The sequence below is a fragment of the Euprymna scolopes genome, chromosome 43 (assembly GCF_053919585.1).
Source record: "Euprymna scolopes isolate OS-2025 chromosome 43, ASM5391958v1, whole genome shotgun sequence".
Lineage (NCBI taxonomy): Eukaryota > Metazoa > Mollusca > Cephalopoda > Sepiida > Sepiolidae > Euprymna > Euprymna scolopes.
Window position 1 is genome coordinate 63,775,288 of NC_136524.1, and position 19,249 is coordinate 63,794,536.

General features: G+C 30.1%; 1 protein-coding gene across 1 annotated transcript in view; it reads left to right on the plus strand.

Moving 5' to 3' along the window:
- The window catches only part of LOC145268371 (chromosome-associated kinesin KIF4A-like), a 123,580-nt gene extending 115,538 nt beyond the window's left edge, over positions 1 to 8,042 (plus strand). Inside the window, exon 28 of the mRNA XM_080123922.1 lies at positions 7,736 to 8,042. Within this exon, the coding sequence (XP_079980048.1) occupies positions 7,736 to 7,861 (126 nt within the window). The 3' untranslated portion in view covers positions 7,862 to 8,042. The remainder of the gene's footprint in view (positions 1 to 7,735) is intronic.
- Positions 8,043 to 19,249: the final 11,207 nt, after the last annotated feature.

The window sequence follows — 19,249 nt, forward strand, 5'->3', positions numbered from 1 at the left end:
GTTCAAACATGTTTTTATTGTCATTTCATCCCAAACAAAGCACAAGGCCACTTAGTCATGGGGGAGGGTTATTATTTGAGACCAAATTTGCAGGGATACTATTTATGGAGTTGGGCAGTAAGATGTCTGTTCACATTACATTTGAATTTCTACATGTCAGTACAGACAAGGAAGCAAGGGTCTAAGGGTGAATTCCAAAGTGAAGCAGTCCAAGGGGAAAAGCTATTTGAGTAGAAGGCTTTACAGCATCTAGGGAATTTAGTGTGTAAAAATGAGTAACTTTAGCAAAATTCTCTTTTAATTTCAATTTGGTAAAATTTAAATGTTGGCAAAATATAATCTTTTCTATATAAATATAATGGTATGTGTGTCTGCCTGCGTTTAACTGATAAACTATTAAACTACTGGTCACATAACACTGAACTTAACAGGAAATACTAATCAGATACCGAGGCTGGTTTATAACAAGTAAAGTCTTTGTTTGAATGGATGAAATATACAGAAATATGTCAGCAAGTTAAAATGCAAAATGTTCATATTTCCATTAGTTTTACGCATGCGCAAATTCATTCATAGCGTGAATGAAGTGGTTTAATTTTAAATCTTATCTGTTAGGTTGGCTCAGACAGTAGGGAATATGGCTGCAGCATTAAATGTTTTGGTTTTGATTCTAGTTGATGGCACTCGAAGTCATTTTTTTTTTTTTTTTTTTTTTTTAACTTTTCAAATGGGGATAATAGTCAACTAAAATACTTCCTAATTTCTGACGTAACATTAAGGCGAATCAGTTCCTTCACTTTTCTTGTTCTTCAGTATTTTTATTGTGAAACGATTTATTGAAATAAAATATAAGAAAAGGACATTATTAAAAAATAAATAAATAAATAAAAATTAACAGAATTGTACAGATAAAAATAACGCAATTAATCTTTAGTTGCGCTTTTAATAACAAGATTTCAAAAAATTAAAGTTTTTATTTTAATTAAAAAATTTTAAGAAATATGTTTCTGAAATTATAAAAAATAAGTTTTTTATTTGAATTTATGTAATATATGTTAATAAAAGCATAAAATGATAAAATTATTGAAATAAAAAAAGATTGTAAAAACATGAAAAAAAGAAGTGTACATACACAGGGGAGATGTAGGCGTAAGAGAAAAAAACAAAGGAACTGATTTGCCTTTCACTGTTTCTGGTAGTGCTACAAAAGAAAGTAGGAAGCACGTTGGCTTACTATAACCGAAATCAGTACTATATCTTCAATAGAGAATTGGCTCTGTTATAAATACGAAATCTGCATGAATTAAGTTATATTTAAGCATATTTTACAACCTGACAAAGCCAGGTATCTCCATGTTTTTAAAAATGTACAATTCTTTCTATTGTGGCATTAATAGATTTTTTTTACTCTTTTCTATCAAGAAATATTTCATGTTGGTATTTTTAACTTAATATGCACAACATTGTCTGCCTCTAAGCATATAAAAAACATTATTTATGGGATGCATCTGTTTTGTTTGTTTCTTTCTTTTACAAAACTTTTTAATAAATAAATAGAACATTGAAGAGATTGTGACCTTATTTGATATAACATAAGATTACTCGAGTCTGCCTGTCTTTCAACTTGTGCATGCTTTCAGCATCTTAAATTCTTATTTCTAAATGACTTTATTTTTTACAACTATTCAATTTATATTTAAATTATGCTTCATTAGAGTTTAGGTATACAGCTTTTTCTTATACAGAGGAATAATTGTTACGTTTTGATATTTAAATTATATTTTGGTAGGTATTTTAAATTCGCATAAAAAAAACTAGATTCAGGTAAACATATCCAAGAAAAGTAAAACATTTTAGTGTTCCAAATTCACTTTTCTTTGTTTGATTTATAGTTTTAAAATTAGGTTGCAATCTAAAAACTAGAAAGTAAAAAAAAAAAAAAAAATACAGTGATACCTCGGTTGTCTGATAACTCAGTGTTTGAACCAAAAGTTGGAGATTTTCTTGCCTCTGTAGTCAAACGAAATTTTGGAGTTTGAACCACCGGCTTTGCTTTGAATGTAAATAAGCAGCAGTGTTCCTCAATGGAACTCTACAATTCATACTGATCATGATATTTTTGAAGTGTAGTGTAACAACCCAACCCCCATTCTGACGATGTTCCAAATTCCAAATCCAAGTCTAAATTTTGCGATGAGTTATATTTAGAACAATGTCATCGCAACCCCTTCTACAGTCTAGATGGTGCCTAAGTTATTTTTAGTACATCAGCATCGCACCAGAACCAGGTAATTTGATTGGTCGACCCTTTTTTGCATGGGACAACAAAGGACTTTGAGGTGTTTAAAAAGGTGTTTTTAAAAAAAAAAAAAAAAACTTGGTCAAATAATCAGTTTAGCATCAAGTAAAGACGAAACAAATAAGAAATGAATATTCATTTACAATGGGATAAAAAGAAAGAAAAGTGAAACAAAAGCAAGTGCAAAACGAAACTGTACGAATGACAATAAAATTGAAAGAGGAATACATGTGTCATCACTTGCAAAGGAATATGAAATGGCATAGCAATTAAATGTATAAGATTCTCAAAGTTTACAGATAAAAAGGGACTTTTAAACTCTGGAACCAATTATTTCTATTTTAGTTAATTTAAAGGGGAAATATTTTCGGTGGTCGAACAAACATCTGGAATGAATTATGGTTGAGTTCTGAGGTACCACTGTGTGTGTATATATATATATATATGTATATATATATATGTATATATATGTGTGTGTGTATGTATATATTAGAATCATAATATTTTAAATATAAATTGAATAATCATAAAGAATGAAATTATTAGAAAACAAGAATTTAGGATGCTGGACACAACCTGAAAAATAGGTAGATTTAGATAATCTTTCAATGGCAAAAAAAAAAAAAATTTACAAATTTACAGACCAATCAAAAACTAAACAAATGAAATAATATTTAACTTTTTTTTAGTTAAAATTATTCTACATTATTTTGTAAATATCTTTTCTGCCCTTGGTCAATGAAGGAGAAATCCACCAGACTGAGGCAATTTTTTGTCTCACTTCACAGTGTCCCTGTGTGAGGGAACTGAATTTTCTCTACATTAAAAACTGACCTCAGAAATTTATAAAATGATAAATAAATAAATTTTTTAAAAATTGTTAAAAAAAAAAATAAGTTACAAAGTTTTTACCTCCTCACCAGGGTAGATTACTAACAATGTTGGTTTTTAATGTAGGGAAAATCCATCTCCCCAAAAGAGGCAGTCTGAAGTAAGACTAAAATTTAAATTGCTTCAGTAAGAAAGGGGAGGAATATATAAAAGGTTTATTAACCATTTGTTTACAGGTTCCATGTGAGAGTGTGATGGTCAACCAAAAATCAAAGAAACCAACGTATTCATGCATTTCATATTTATGATGTCTCAAACCTATTAGGTCTATTTTTTATCCTATTATCAAATTGTTTCTGTTTTTATAAATTCCAAATCTGAAGTGTTTTGTTTTTTACTATTAAAGGAAAAATCTAGCTATAAATCATTAAGTTCTAGATGTTGTAATAAATCTTATAAGAAGAGTCAAAGTTGCTCTTTGTCCCATTTTGGGCTAAATAATGCGATTTTGTCTAATGCTTAGGTTGATATAATTAATGGGCATTTTCATTATGATTAATTTTCATTTACTATACAATGGCAGTACATATGTAAGGGTTTTTCATTTGTTATAATCCTGCATTTTTAGTTCTACACTGAAATTTTGCTTCTGAATCAATTAACTTTGAACGATCATAATTCGATGGTTAATTGTGCTACTAAAATAAATTTGTTACCATTGTTTATGTTTTGCAAAGTTCTATGTGGCTACATTAGAAGAGTTTAAGTATAAAAAAAAATTGTTTAGGATAGCTATTAAAGAAGTTGAAATTTTGGCAACATGGTAATACTTTTGAAAGCAAATATCTGGTGTTTAATGTAAAATGTTGCATTTGCCACAATTATGGATGTCAGCGTTTTATTTAAACAGCAGTAGCACAAAATGATTGTAACTTTTACATTTTTGATGCTGATAATGTTACAGGATTTTAGCATATGGGAGACATAATCGGAGGCTTTAAATTGGAAAAGGAAAGAAGTTGAAAATTAAAGAAACCTTAACTAAAATGACAATTCACCAACTAGCAAAAATGAAAAGAGAAAATGATGCCAACTAGCAAAAGTATATGAGCTGAAGGAATTTAAAAAAAAGTTCATCAAACATCTTTTCCCAAAATTTAATTTAAAAACCAAGCTCTTTAAATCTTTTATTTTTAATCTTTTTGAAGTAATTTTATAGCTTCAACATCATAATATTGCAAATAATTTTGATTGTTTAGTTAAATATATTGGACTGATTTCACAAAAATATAGTTTTGTTACTAAAAGTATTGTTTTTCCAATTGACATTTTTATGTAAAATTTGAAGCACCAGAACCCACCACATCTTTTTATTTTATGTTATATTTTTTTAACTTTTCACATAACAACTTTCGTATCAATACAAAGTATTTTCAGGATATTTGAAAATTTGTCCCTTATTTATTGATTTATGAGGTGCTTTCATAAACTTCATGCACCTTACCCTGTTGCAGCAGTCAATCTAGCAAGTTGAGCTAGCTTCCTCTTTTGGAGGAAGTATCTAGGGAAAATATAATTCATACGAGGTCCTTAATCACATGTATATTCCACAGGAAACTATTACAACACCTGAAAATTCTATAGTGAGCCCCCCCCCTCTCCACAATGCTATTGCACATTAGCAGCAAGCATTCCACCAATTCAACCGCTGTAAGTTTGTTGCAAATAGACAAAACTTATAGCATCAAGAAACCATTGCAAGAATGAACTAGCTGCAACTAAGAGTAGGGATATTGAGATGACCTGAAAACTTATTAGGAACTCACAATTTCTGGAAAATCTATAATGGCGTGATAAATAATGCGCAATCAATAAGCTTCTTACATGGTAATTGATAACGGATTCCACAAGAAAAAAAAACAAAAACCGTGATACCTGCAAAACATATGCGCCTCATCTTATCCCTACTATAGACTTAGAGAAATGTTTTTCTGAGCTGGGGCCTGTCATCTCCAAACTTTTCAACAAATACCTTGCCAAATCTTCCTTCCCTGATAACTGGAAATTTGCCTCTGTGATACAAGTCTTCAAAAATTCTTTTGAATAAACTAACCTTTAAAATTATTGCCCTATCAGTTTTCTACTGTTCTTTGCTAAAATCTTTAAGCCTTTAATCAATCTAGCGATAGTCTATCATTAATGATAAACTTTATGACAAACAGCATGGATTTAGATAGCTTATTCTATTGCAGGCATCCTAACAGGCATCTCGGAACGCATTTACTAAACTGGTGAAGCTAGGGTAATAGCCCTTCATATATCCAAAGTTTTTGCAAAAAGTCTGGCATGAAGGTCTTTTCATGAAACTTAATTTGTATGTTTGTATTACTGGAGGAATATTTAATATAAGATTCTTCTTAACCAAAGGAAAGATTCAGGTTGTTTTCGATGCCTGTACATCTAAACAACATGACGTTAAGGCAAGTGTGTCTTGGGAGTTGATCCTTGAACTGCTATCATTCCTGATTTATATTAAAAAAAAATTTCCTGATGCAATTGTGCCCAAAATGGGTATATTTACTGATGGCACCATGCTCTATTTTTGACATGTGAAAATGAACGTACGCATATCCAAGGCAATGGATGAATCCTTGGAAAATTACATTCAGTCTGTAGAAGAATCAGGAAGAAAATTTAACATTTAATGCTACTCGTACGAAGCTGTTTTCCTTCAATTATAAGAAACCTTTTCAACCACTGATTGCCATGGTTGATAGCAACCTACGTGAGAGCTCATCATTCAAACTACTGAGACTATATTTATAAGAAACATGAATTAGAACAAATACATTGAAGACATTGCCAAGGCTGCTGCAAGAAAGGTGAGCTCCATTTACTGAGCTAGAAAACTTTTCACACCTACCAGTAACTTATATCTCTACAAGACCATGAAATATTGTTGTCACATCTAGGCTTAACGGCTATGATCTTACATGATTATACCCTGTACAAATATAGTGAATGTTTTCAGGTTTCACTACCGCAAAGGTACATAGGCATAAACATTTAAGTTTTACTTAATCACGAGCATTTCAGCTCGGCGTTGACCGGTTGTTTGGAGGTATATGTTGAGCAAAAAAAAAAAGCGGTTAATTTTTTAAAAACTTTGACCCCTATTATGACCCCTTAACATCTATTGTTTTGGCCTCAAATTAAGTTAGATCCATGTCCAAGGAACCTATATCTAAAATTTCAAGTGTTTGGACCCAAAATTGGCGGGGGAGTTTGGTAGAGTTCTCAAAGGTCAAATCGTTGAACTTTGACCCATTCACAGCCAAATTTCAGGCCGAAAACCGATTACAAAGATTTTCCCAAATCTCAGTACCCTGTATATCAAATTTCGAGTCTGTAGACTGAAAATTGACATAGTTATTGCATAGGGAAATGGACACAGACATGCTCACTTTTATAGATAAATAGATAGATTGGATGCAATATATAGTAATGATTTAAAAAGTATTTAAAAAAAAAAAACTCATATGCCACCATCGAGAATCGAAAGCAAAACGTTCAGCTCACAATTTATTTTGCCTCTGCCGTCAATGACTGGGCTATGAAAACATGTTTACTGCAAGGCTAAAAATTAAAACCCAAACCAATAGCTACTAAGTTATGCATTCGTAATGCCGGCGTTCAACCTTCACCTGGCAAATTTCATTTTTTTTAATTTTCACACTTTTGCACCGATTTTTCTGGGCTGAAACCCAAATATAAAGTTTTGCATGAATTCAAATACTTTATATATGAAGTTTCATGTCTGTAGACCGAAAACTCTAGGAGGAGTTTGGTAGGCAAAATTTGTTAAACAAAAATATATATGTATACTTAAATATATATGGAAACAATGTTGTGTTTAATATAAACGTTTTACGCAAATATTATGCAAGTATAAATTATGTAGAATATCTGCATGAATATAATTACACGTAATAGTTAACTAAAGATGATCATCCCATTAGATAATCGAAGCAACTAATAGGGAATTAATTAAAATGAATGTTTAAAAGAATATGCAAATTAGCTAGACTTTTTGCTAATGAATGCAATTTCACAACCCATATATAAGAAAACTGTATTTTCTTTTTAAATAGAAAAGAGGGTTTTTAATATGAATATCAATACACACAAAAGAAAAACGAATTTATAGGAGTATAGATTTATTCATAACGGCTAATTGTAAAAAAGTGGTATTTGTTTTTTTTAATTAAAATTCTGAATAATTTCAGATGTTAAATGGTTTTATTTCAAAGCAAATGAAAATGATGCATTTTTTTTTTTTTTGTACTTTTTGCTGTAATAATGTCCTTTATAAGCATAAAGGAATTTATTTTTAATTGTTTAATCAAACTAAATTTCTTTTGTAATTAAAAACTTCTTTTAAATCAAATTAAATCAAATTCTTTAATATTTTTTTAATTAAATTTCTTTTGTGAGTTTTTTTTAATCAAATTTTTCATATTTTTCTTTGTCATATATGTCCTTTACCTGAATTATAATTTCCTGTAGACTTTAAATTCTTACCTGAATATTTTTCTCATCCTTTAGGTTAGCAAAGAAAAGGGAACTTCTGATGATGAGGCTGACGATGATGCCGATAATGCAGATAATGCCGATAATGATGAGGACATGGATACTTATTCCAAAAGTCTTTCAACAAGACTGTTTCCCTAATTATTTATTCATTTTTGGTTGTGGAGAGGAAGCTTTGTAATTAATTTGTTATTGAATTTTAGAAACAAAAAAAGTTACATCTTTTTTGAGATGTATTTGTATTTTATGTTTTTTTATGAATATCTTAAAACTTCACAAATATGAATAAATTTTCATCTGTTCAAACTTTTAAAGAAAAAAAGTTTTGTTTTTCAAACAAATAATTCTTTATCAACACTTTTGGAATTACATCCCTTCCATTCTTTTATAAAACTACCACCATGACAACCTGGCATTGCCCAGAGGCATGAACGATATCATAGAAGAGTTCAAAAGTTTTTTGTTTTTTTTTTGCAAAATATCACTATTCTTTTTGTATTTTTCCTTTCTCTCTCTCTCTCTCTCTCTCTCTCTCTCTCTCTCAGAAATGTAGATAGGACAATAGTCCAAAGAAAATATAACTGAGTCAAGTTTAAAGTATTGCATATACAACTTACTAAATGTTTTATTGTATCATTTCACACACCTGCTCTGTCTAGGGTATTGAGTACTTTGAATTTCTTGTCTCATATCTAACACTATAATGAAACACATTTCTGTCCTATGCATATCAGTAATGTGAAGTTTTAACACATCTGCACTATCTAGAGTAGTGAGCACTCGTTATATACACTTGTCAAATGTAATACTATATTATTACTATTATTGGGGAGGGACAAGTAAATAGGAACTAGCTTTTGCCTTTTGTGATCAAAGAGTAGTATCTGTTCTGTCTTTGGTCAGTGAAAGAGAACTCCTTCTAGACAAGTAATTTTAATTTTTGTTTCAATCCAAAGTGACCTCTTCCCCCTCCCCCTCCTTTATTTTATTTTTTTTACTTTTTTATTTTTTTATTTTTCTTAGTCTGTCTGAGTGCTGTTACATGAAGTAACAGCATTAACAGAATGCGAACCATTTCTCGTGTGTAGACCTGCCAACGACGGGATCTTAAGGCATCTAATTTTATCTTCTATTCATTTAACATCACTTTTCCCTTGTTCACAGGTCAGCCGTCTCCAAATTCTATGGTCTTGTCTTATTCAGAAGGATGAACATTCCACAATACTATATCAGTTTAATCGATTCATCCTTAGGACAATATCTGTTTCAGTATAGTGTTGTGTTTTTAGCAAATCCTCTGATCTGATCTGTTGGATTTGGTGTTAGAGTTCGCACTGCAAATCTATCTGATCATGGATTTATTATTGCGCTGCAGTCAAGTGAAACTTCTTTTAAATATTTGGTCAGGGTTTACTTGTAATGTGAAACATCCTTATGTCAGGTTGTCCTGACAAACCCCTATGCCAGAGACCAAAGTCACTCGAGGATAGTGGGTCGGGTTAGGCATTAAAACTCTCTCCTCTCATCTACTTACAAGTATACAGAAACATGTGTTGTCCATATTGAGTCTTTTTTGGGACGCCAGGACACCAAATTTCAATCCGCCATTTTATTACGCAAAAAAGTTGTTAAGTATCATGTGCCTTATAAAAATAAAACTTTGTACAGAAAAGAAAAACGTTTATTTTTACATTTTTATCTTGCGAATAAACATAAAATTACATATGAAAAACCATGTTTATTATTTTTTAAAAATTCAACTTATGCAACAGTTGGTTTCATTTTAGAATAAAAAAATTAAATTCATCCTAGTTGCATAAATTAATCAAATTTGTCTTAGTTACATAAATTTTTTAAAAATAATAAATGTGGTTTTAATATGTAATTTTGTTTATTCATGAATAAAGGTTCTCATAAAAATAAATTTTATTCACTTTTATTTTTTATTAGAAGAAAACGGCATACAATTTTATAAAAAAAAGTTGGTTTCGTTTTAGAATTAAAACAGCAAATTTGCCCGAGTTGGATTTTTTTAAAATAATGAACATGATTTTTCATGTGTAATTTTATGAAAAAAGTAAAAAATAAACTTTTTTTTTTTTTTTTTTTTTTTTTTTCTCTCCTCCCTGGAAAGGTTTATTTTGATATGGCACCTTTATAACTAACTTTTGGCGTAAACAAAATGATCAATTGAAATTTGATGTCCTGGCATCCCAAAAAAGAACTACTGGTCCAAATTGCATTTAATCGTCCCAAAATGTTCTAATTATGTATAAAAAACAATTATTCTAATTCATAAGTTTTGTAAATATTTATAATTTGTGGCAAAGTTTTTATTGCGCACTAATGGATACCCCCAGCGGTGTTTGAGAATGAAATAAGGCTCCTCACCCCTACGTGCTTTTACTTCCAGCTCTGATCCCGTATTATTAATATATATATATTTTTAATCCAACATAAGAAAATGTCTTTGTTGTTCATGGATGTCTGGCACAAACGCAAATCTCCCGATGTTATTAAAAAAAATTTCTTGTATAAAAAAAATTAAAAAAAACAAAAAACAAAAAAAAAATGAATGCCATAATTTCATAAGATTTCACTAAAAAATATTTTAGTTATCATAAAAGAAATTATATGCCTGGATAGAAAGACGAACCACATTTATTTTATACATTAAAAAGATAGAAAGTGGGTTTTTTTTTTTTTTTTTTTTTCAATTTTATGTATGTAAAAGATTCACTTCTTGTTCTTTTGGTTAGGATAAAGTGTAGTATCTGTTCTGGTATTACTCTTCCTGGAGGACGAGAAAATAAGGATAATTTTTAAATAAATTATATAAATTATAAATTCATGACTAAGATTTCAATCAATTCATGAAAATGGTAGGAAAGTTAGATGAGTTTTGTTTTTCAAAGAATGAAATCTTGTTTTCGTCAGTCTCTACATATGTCTTTTTTTTTTAGTTAAAACTGATGGAATTTTTTTTTTTCCTTATACTGCCATCTCTCTACAGACAAGGATCCATGGCCCCTTGCTTGAGAAGTGTGTCTCAACTTTTTTTTTATTTTGCCATTGGCTACTCACATTTCTGATTATATAAGGTGGCCCACTTAAAAGTAACCCGGATACTACTGGGCTATTCTTTGATCTTTTGGTTAGAAAGAAGCAAAGTTAACTTCAGTTCATTTTTTCTGTCGGCAATCTGTTAGGAGAAATCCTAGACTGAGGAAAAAAAATTGTCCCAATCCAAAATGCCTTGATTGGATTTTTCCTAACATCAAATATATTATCCAAGTGACTAACTCTGCATTCTGAGGAGGGGGGGGGGTATGTAAATAGTGACTGTAAGAATGTGGCAGTAGGTTTTTCATTGTGTCATGTTTGGTACTATTTGAATATGCCTTGGATTACCAATAACAACCAAAATTTGGATTGCAAAGAAACATATTTAGCAAGTGACACAAAATAATGTGGCTGAAAGATCGGGCTACTTTTACACGGGCAACCCTGTATAATAGTAATTTTATTTATTTTTTTTTATTTAACTTTGTCAAATATATTTTTTTGTCAGGTTAGTTTAATAAATATTATTCTAATAATATTAATAATATAAATTTTTTGTTGAAAGTGACTTAGAAGACATTATTACAAAAAAAATTAATAAATAGGTCACAGGGATCTATTTTTTACTATTTTACTCTTTTTATTTTATCATTTTGTTTTTTAAATACGAATTTGAAAGAAGACATTTTTTTTTTTTTTTTGTTAAACGTTTTTAATGTTTGATTGTAAAAGCATTTTTATTCTGTAACCACATGTACATACAAACCCCTTTCTTCCTTGTCATTTCTATATATTCTGATGTCTTTCCAAAACCTAATTGTACATTCTCAACAATTGATATTTTTACTTGATAATAAAATTAAAAAAAAAATTTTTTTCTAAAATTTTTTTGTGATATGATTTGCCATTTAATGTTACTGGTATATTGGTGTATAATAAAAATGTCAAATAGGGAAATTGACACAAGAACATAGAAAGAGACAAACTTAATAAATATCCATTCTATATAGAAGATGAATTAGGTCAGTTTCAATTATTAAACAAATTAAGTATTATATATTACTAGTTATGAGCTGTATAAATAAGATACAATGCAATAATAAATGTAGGAAAATTGGTCGATTACGTTTTTTTATTAATATAATAATTGGAAAAAATACACGCATACATTCTTAGAGTATGTAATTCAGAAAAATCGATTTTATTTCATTTGAAACAGTAGTGGATATGTTAGAATATATATATACACACACACTAGTGTTGCTGTGGCTCAAATTGGCGCAATGGAAAAAGTTCCAAAATGAGAAAAAGCATGTTTCTTATAGGTTTAATTTTCCATTTTGCATGGGTACACAGTTTTTGTTGTTCCATTTTCTTAGCTGATATAGAGATTTTCCGGTTTGGTGACTCTTGAATACGTAACATAAATTGTCCATGTGAAAAAACAGTCTGTGTGTAATTATAAGCCCCACAATTGTAAAGATTGTTCCCTGTGCTTTGTTGATGGTTATTGCAAATGACAATAAAATTGGAAAGTACAATTTCCTAAAGTGTAATGATGTATCCAGTGGAATCATAGGAATGCATGGAATGAAGATATATTCATCTGTGTAAGGTCCTGTTAAGATTGTTGTTTCTATGATATTGTTTGTTAATTTTTTTTACTGCAAGCCATGCGCCATTGCAAAGCTTGGATTGGTTTATATTTCACAACATGATAATTAGTACGCCAAATTTCAGTTGCAATACATGCGGTGGCATCCCTGGCAAATATAACTGTTGGATAATTAACCACTTTATCTGCTTTCACAACAGTGTCGATGGATTTGTATTTGACTACCTCACTTGGAATTTTACATTGAATAATAGCGTGGACGTCTTTGTATTGACCTACAAGAATAGCTCGTTCACTCAGTCAAGTGGAATTCTTATAATTTGAATATCTGCAAAAACCTTTTAAACTAACTCTTCTTTTGATGTAATAAAATTACAGAAGTTAAAAGTCAAAGAATTTTGCCCTTAACTCTGATCAGCTGGCACTTTTCCGTACCCAATTTCCCACAAGTGATGCAAACATTTTTGTGCAGATCGAACAATCTGCAACTGGACATGCATATTTTGAGTTAAGTTTAATGTCTTCACATGGCACAAAAAAGTAGAGTATTTGAGGCAAGCATTTATTTCATCTGCTGGTGTTGATTGAAGAATAACAGGTAACATTTGTCTGAAATCTCCTGCAAGCAATATTACTGCATTCCCAAATGGTCTGACATTGCCACGCAAATCTTGCAAGGATCGACCAAGAGCCTCTAGTGATTTTTTGTGTACCATTGGGCATTCATCCTAAACAATAAGTTTGCATTTCTGCAATACTTTTCCCCATATTGGATGTTTTGGAGATGTCGAACATGAGATTTTTGAAAAATTGAATGTTTCAAAGTAGAATAAATAATTCTTCTACTTGGCAGCAAGGTCGCAGGTATTCCTTATGCAGCAAGGGCTAAGGCTATGTCATTTTGTTACCAAATGGCTGCCAAAATCAATTTAATTAGAAAGGTTTTACCAGTTACTTCTGGTGCTGTTCAAGGTAGCAGTAATTTCCAAATAACTTCTATTCTCACAGTCAGTAAATTAGGAATAGGATTTATCCATGTTTTGACAATGCCTTATTCACTGTAATTAATTTAGGAGACTAAAATAGTTTGAGGGATTAGAGATGGACAGATAGAGAGGAAGATATATAGAAAGAAAACAGAAAGTGAGAGGAAAATAGAGAGAGATAAAGGGATTGATAGATAGACAGAGAGAGGGGGAGTTAGAGACAGAGGAAAGGAGAGAGAGTTAGAGAAAGGGGCTCAAAGAGAGATGGAGAAGGTGATATAGAGAGAAAGATTGATAGAGGGAAAGGGAGAGATGGATAGAGTGAGATATTAAGAGGGGAAGAGAAACAGAAGGTGAACTACACTTCACCGTTTTTTTTTCCTCGTTCAGGAGAGAAGAAATCTTTCGAAACTGAGGCAATTTTAATTTTTTGTTATTATCCAGAGTACCCCCTTTTGTTTTCAGGAGCTAGATTTTCCACACATTAGAAACCAACTGGGTTATCTGTACTTTCACCTCACAAATTGATAAAAGAAAAAGATATTGTGAAATTTGAATTTAACGTGAAAATACTATTTTAAAAAATAGCACGATAACATAAGTGCCATTTTAGGTACTCCTTGGGCGTTGAGTTCCATGGCGACCAGCTGAATTATTTAATGGTCGCTCCCTTAGCCCCTCCCCCTTGTTAAGGCTAATGCATGCGCACATAACATTTTTTTATTTACTGACGTTGGCTTAGTAACTAAACGATTTATTGATAATTTTGTAACCCTTAAACGCATGCTGGAAGATTAAAATTGGTTCATTATTGTTGTAATGAAAAAAAAAAAGTTTCATTCAACACAAATCCAAAAACACCTGCTAATGATAAATGATTTATTATTCTATTCATTGAAATTTACTAATTTTTAAATAAAAAAAGTTAATAAAAAAATAGTTGCTTATGTACGCATATAAAAATGTTTGTAAAAGTGAGAAATTATTTTAATCATTCAAAAAACTTTTTTTTTTTTTTTTTTTTTTTTTTTTTGCACCTTATAATCACTCCCAACCTCCTCATCTTAAGAACAGCTTCCGGAATAAACATCATTTTTGGAGGGGGTGAGGTGAAAAACTATTTGTAAAATTTAACTATATTTGTTGTCAGCATACCCACCCGAAAATACTATTAAAAAAAAAAAGGGAGGGGTTCAGTGCCCGTTGCAGAGAAGTAGATTTATTTATCAATAAAAGTTGCGGAGAAGTAAATTTATTTATCAATAAAAGTCGTCATTTAAAAAAGAAAATTGTGCAGGACCTAAATGTAAATATTTACCCAAAAAATTATCCACTCATGTAAATTAAAAATGTCTGTAAAAGTGAGAAATTATCAATACATGGTTTAGTTATTTTTTTTTAATATTCATTAAAAGAGTTAAGCCAACGTAAGTAAATACATGAATTACAAATGTTTGTAAAAGTGAGAAATTATTAATAAATGTTTAGTAACTTTTTTCTTTTAATATTCTAAAGAGTAAAACTTTTGGTACTCCTTGGGCGTTGAGTTCCATGGTGACCAGCAGAATTATTTAATATCATTTATTTACTTATGTTGCTTTTCGCACTTTTACAAACATTATTTATTTACGTTGGCTTAACTATTTTCATGAATAAAAAAAGTAACTAAACCTGAATTTGTCACTTTTACAAACATTTATTTATTTATGTTGGCTTAACTCTTTTCATGAATATTGGAAAAAAAGTTTGGTACTCCTTGGACGTTGAGTTCCATGGCGACCAGCAGAAAAAATAAGTTGCTCCCTTAGTCCCCCCCCCACCTCCTAGTCAAGCCTGACGCATGCACACGTAACAGTTTTTATTTACTGATGTTGCCGTTGTAACTAAACGATTATTTGTCACTTTTACAAACATTTATTTGTTTTGAAAAAAGTTTTACTTTTTATGAATATTAAAAGAAAAAGTTGCTAAACATTTATTGATAATTTCTCATTTTTATAAACATTTCTTTTTAAATTTCTTTTTAAATGACTTCTATCGATTTTTTTTTTTTTTTAATAATTGCAGATGGGTATGCTGATAACAAATATCAGTTAAATTTTGCAAACCCGAAGTTTATTACAAAAACGTTTTGTTTTCGCACTATTCAACAATTTGTTCATCCGCGCATGTAAATTAAAGATATTTGTAAAAGTGAGAAATTATCAGTAAATGATTTAGTTAATTTTTTTATTTATTTATTTTTTTACATTATGTCCACTTTCACAAATGTTAAGAACGGCTTTCAGAATAAACACCCTCAACCTCTCCATCTTAACAACGGATTTCAGAATAAACACCATGGGGGGGGGGTAATATTTACAAAATTTAACTGATATTTGTTGTCAACATACCCATCCACAAATACTATTAAAAAAAAAAAAAAGTCGATAAAAGTCGTCATTTAAAAATAAATTCAAAATCAAATGTTTGTAAAAGTGAGAAATTATTAATAAATAAATGTTTAGTAACATTTTTCTTTTAATATTCATAAAGAGTAAAACTTTTTTTCAAAATAAATAAATAAATGTTTGTAAATGTGACAAATAATCGTTTAGTTACGGCAATGTAAGTAAATAAAATATGTTACGTGCAGGGTAGGGTGGGGAACTAAGGGAGCAACTATTATTTTTTTCTGCTGGTCGCCATGGAACTCAACGCCCAAGGAGTACCAAAATGTAATTTTTTTTTTTTTTGTCAAATAAATAAATTTCCAGCAATTTTTGCAATAAATAATAAATAGCAACTTCGTTAATTTTACGACTCACCCCAGCATATTATAAACACCCCCAACCTCTCCATGTTAAGAACGGCTTTCGAGGTTTATGGAAGGGTGTGTTTAATTTGAAAGCCGTTTTTAACATGGGGAGGTTAGGGTGTTTATAATACGCTGAGGTATGTCGTAAACAATGCCATGAAAGAAACTAAACAATTAAAACGTAATGTTTCATGAGTGAAAAGACTTAAAATAAATAAAGGAATTTAAAATTAAAAAATTGGTAAGAATGAATTTAAATTTAAAAAATATGGGATTTTTTTTTTTTTTTTTTTTTTTTGTGCTAATGCAGAGAGTGATCCGCGCTATTTTTTAAACATATTTCCACATTTAATTAAAGTTTTATGTTTTTTATTCAATTGTAAAGTTAAAGTACAGAATAGGTACCAAACACCCTCCCTTCCCCATGTTAAGAATGGCTTTTTAAATAATAAGGTTATTATTTCAGCACGGATCACTCTCTGACTGAGTACCTTTTTTTTTTTTTTTTTTATTACTTGTAATTCAAGAGTAGTTGAAACGGAAGTTACCAGAAATAAAACTGGGCAGTCTCGCAGAAACGACTTACGAAAAATATTTATATTTTATGTAATATTTTTATAATTCGCAATGTTAAATTATTTTAATAGCATGCAAATATTCATTGACTTTACAGATAGATTTTCTGAAAATTTCAATTAAATTGGTAATGTAGAAATATGGTTTTATCGATCTTGAACAAACCAAGAATTACATTTTTATATATATATATATATATATATATATATATATATATATTAATATAATGGGGGGGGGGGTTCACCTCTTTTTAAAACAATGGCTTTCACAGAATAATCATAAAATCTATTTTCAAGTGATATTTATTCTATAGTTGCCTAATTTAAAAAATATTTATTCTATAGTTGCCTAATGTCTAAAATAGCTTAATTTCCTGGGCACCAAGTACATTCCATGTGGTTAATCTTATACGTATGTTTTTTTTTTAGTATGCTTTAAAAATGCTATTCAGCTCGATACTGGCCCAGAAATAAATGATTTTATGTTAAATGTGTATGCAAATTGATCTCCAAACTTTAAAAAATTTTTCTCATCTTCTCCCTCATCGTAATTTTTTTCAGAATGTTTACATATAATCACCTAAAATAAGGAAAAAGAAACCTACAATTTAATGAAAGTTGAGGTTTCTGTACAAATTTACCTTTTTTAGATGTAGATATTTCTTTTTAATGTTTTCCCTATATGTATTGTACCCTAAATTTTGATAAACTCACTGAGATTTCCATCCATATTTTTCTAATCTATACACTTGTGCCATTTTGGCACCTAAATTTAGTAGAAAGATGTTAGCTATGAAATTGGTAGATACAGATGTTTAAATTTTTCTGATGAAAAACTATTTTTGTCAATTTAATGTCAAATCTTATGTAGATTGACTAAAGTCATAATACATACTAATAGAAATGAAATTCATCTTTATTGAATAATTGGTGTCATAGTGCATTTTACGAACAGTATGTATGTAAATGTATGCTTAGGTTTACCTGGAACCTGGCGTAAATCACTAGATTATGCCAAGAGTCAACGAGCAAATCTTGCAACATTCATCATATGAATTAGAAAAAAAAAATAGAAAAGCAAAAAATAAAACGTAACAACCCATTGTAAATTTAAAAAAAAAAAAAATTTCTAAGCTGGAGGTAGGGTTAGTTTCTCCAATCAGTAACAGTAGAAAACAACATTTAACAAGAACATAAATAAAAAAATAATGAAAAAAAAAAAAAACCCTACTCTAATAGTGTTTTATTTATCATTTTTTTTCCTGAGAAACTTTCAATTTTTTTTTTATTTTTTAATATTAAAAGTATTAAGGATAGAAAGAATTTTTTTTTCCTGATACTTATTAAGAATAGCTTGATCAGCACTTGCTATATTTTGGCGTTTACATCGTTCCGAGTAAACCTGAGCAGATGCTTATTAATGCACTCATAGGGCACATTAACTCTAGTAAATTAAATGATGTCACACCAAAGCCATATTCATCTGTTTTAGGTATGTTGTTATAGCAAGGCAGGGGTCGTCAACTCATTCAAATCGCTGGTCAAATTTGAAAAAAATAAAATAGAAAGCCAACTGAGATAACAGTCTTTTTGAAGCTGTCCTGCCTAATGTCTGTCACTGATCAGTTAGTAAAATTGACTCTCAGTTTTGTTTTATTTTTTAAAATTTGTTTGATGCAGAAATGGAGGTGGTTGGGTTTTGATCATGTTTTTGCGGTCATAGTATTCAAATTCGGTTGGATGAATCAGAGGATGATATCAAGCCTTTTGTTCAATACGAAAGCCTTGTCTCATGCAAAAATAGTCTGGCTGGTCAAAATGCCTTCGTAAGCCAGATTTGGCCCATAGGCTGCCACCCCTTGTAGTAATGTTTTAGGCTCTATTTATAAGAAAGCCCAACTAGATCAAACTGAAAATCTCAAGGTTTCAGTTTGATTTTCAGTCATTGCATCTGCTTTGTTTAGGAATTTATTTACTATTAATGCAGTATTTTACATTTTTTTTTTTTTTTTTTTTTTAAGTAGTCAAGACTACTGATATTCCGAGATGAGACAAAAGACACAAAAAAAAATGCATAAAAATTGTGTCTCACAAACTAAAAAATATGTCTACATAAGCTAAGTATTAAAACTTGATCAAGGTAAGTGTATCAGATGTGTGTGTACAGTGTGATACTGTAAGGAAGTGATAAGGGTGGATTTTAGAGAAAGAGGAATCAAATACCTGGTCAGAGATAGATTGTCAGTTGGATGATGTGAGAGTTGAAAATCTCCACTCAAAACAATAACCCACCCAGAAAGCAGCAATTCTTTTTCCCTTGTCAATCGTTGCTCACGAATTAAATGGACCAAATGAGGGCAGGGGCAAGAGTTAGTGATGCTGAAAATAAATCCAACATCCACTTGCAATCCATAGATAAGTGAATGTACCATAGATAGGTAAATATGTACTATTTTTATTTATTTAAATAGAAAGTGCTCTAGCCAAGGCGTG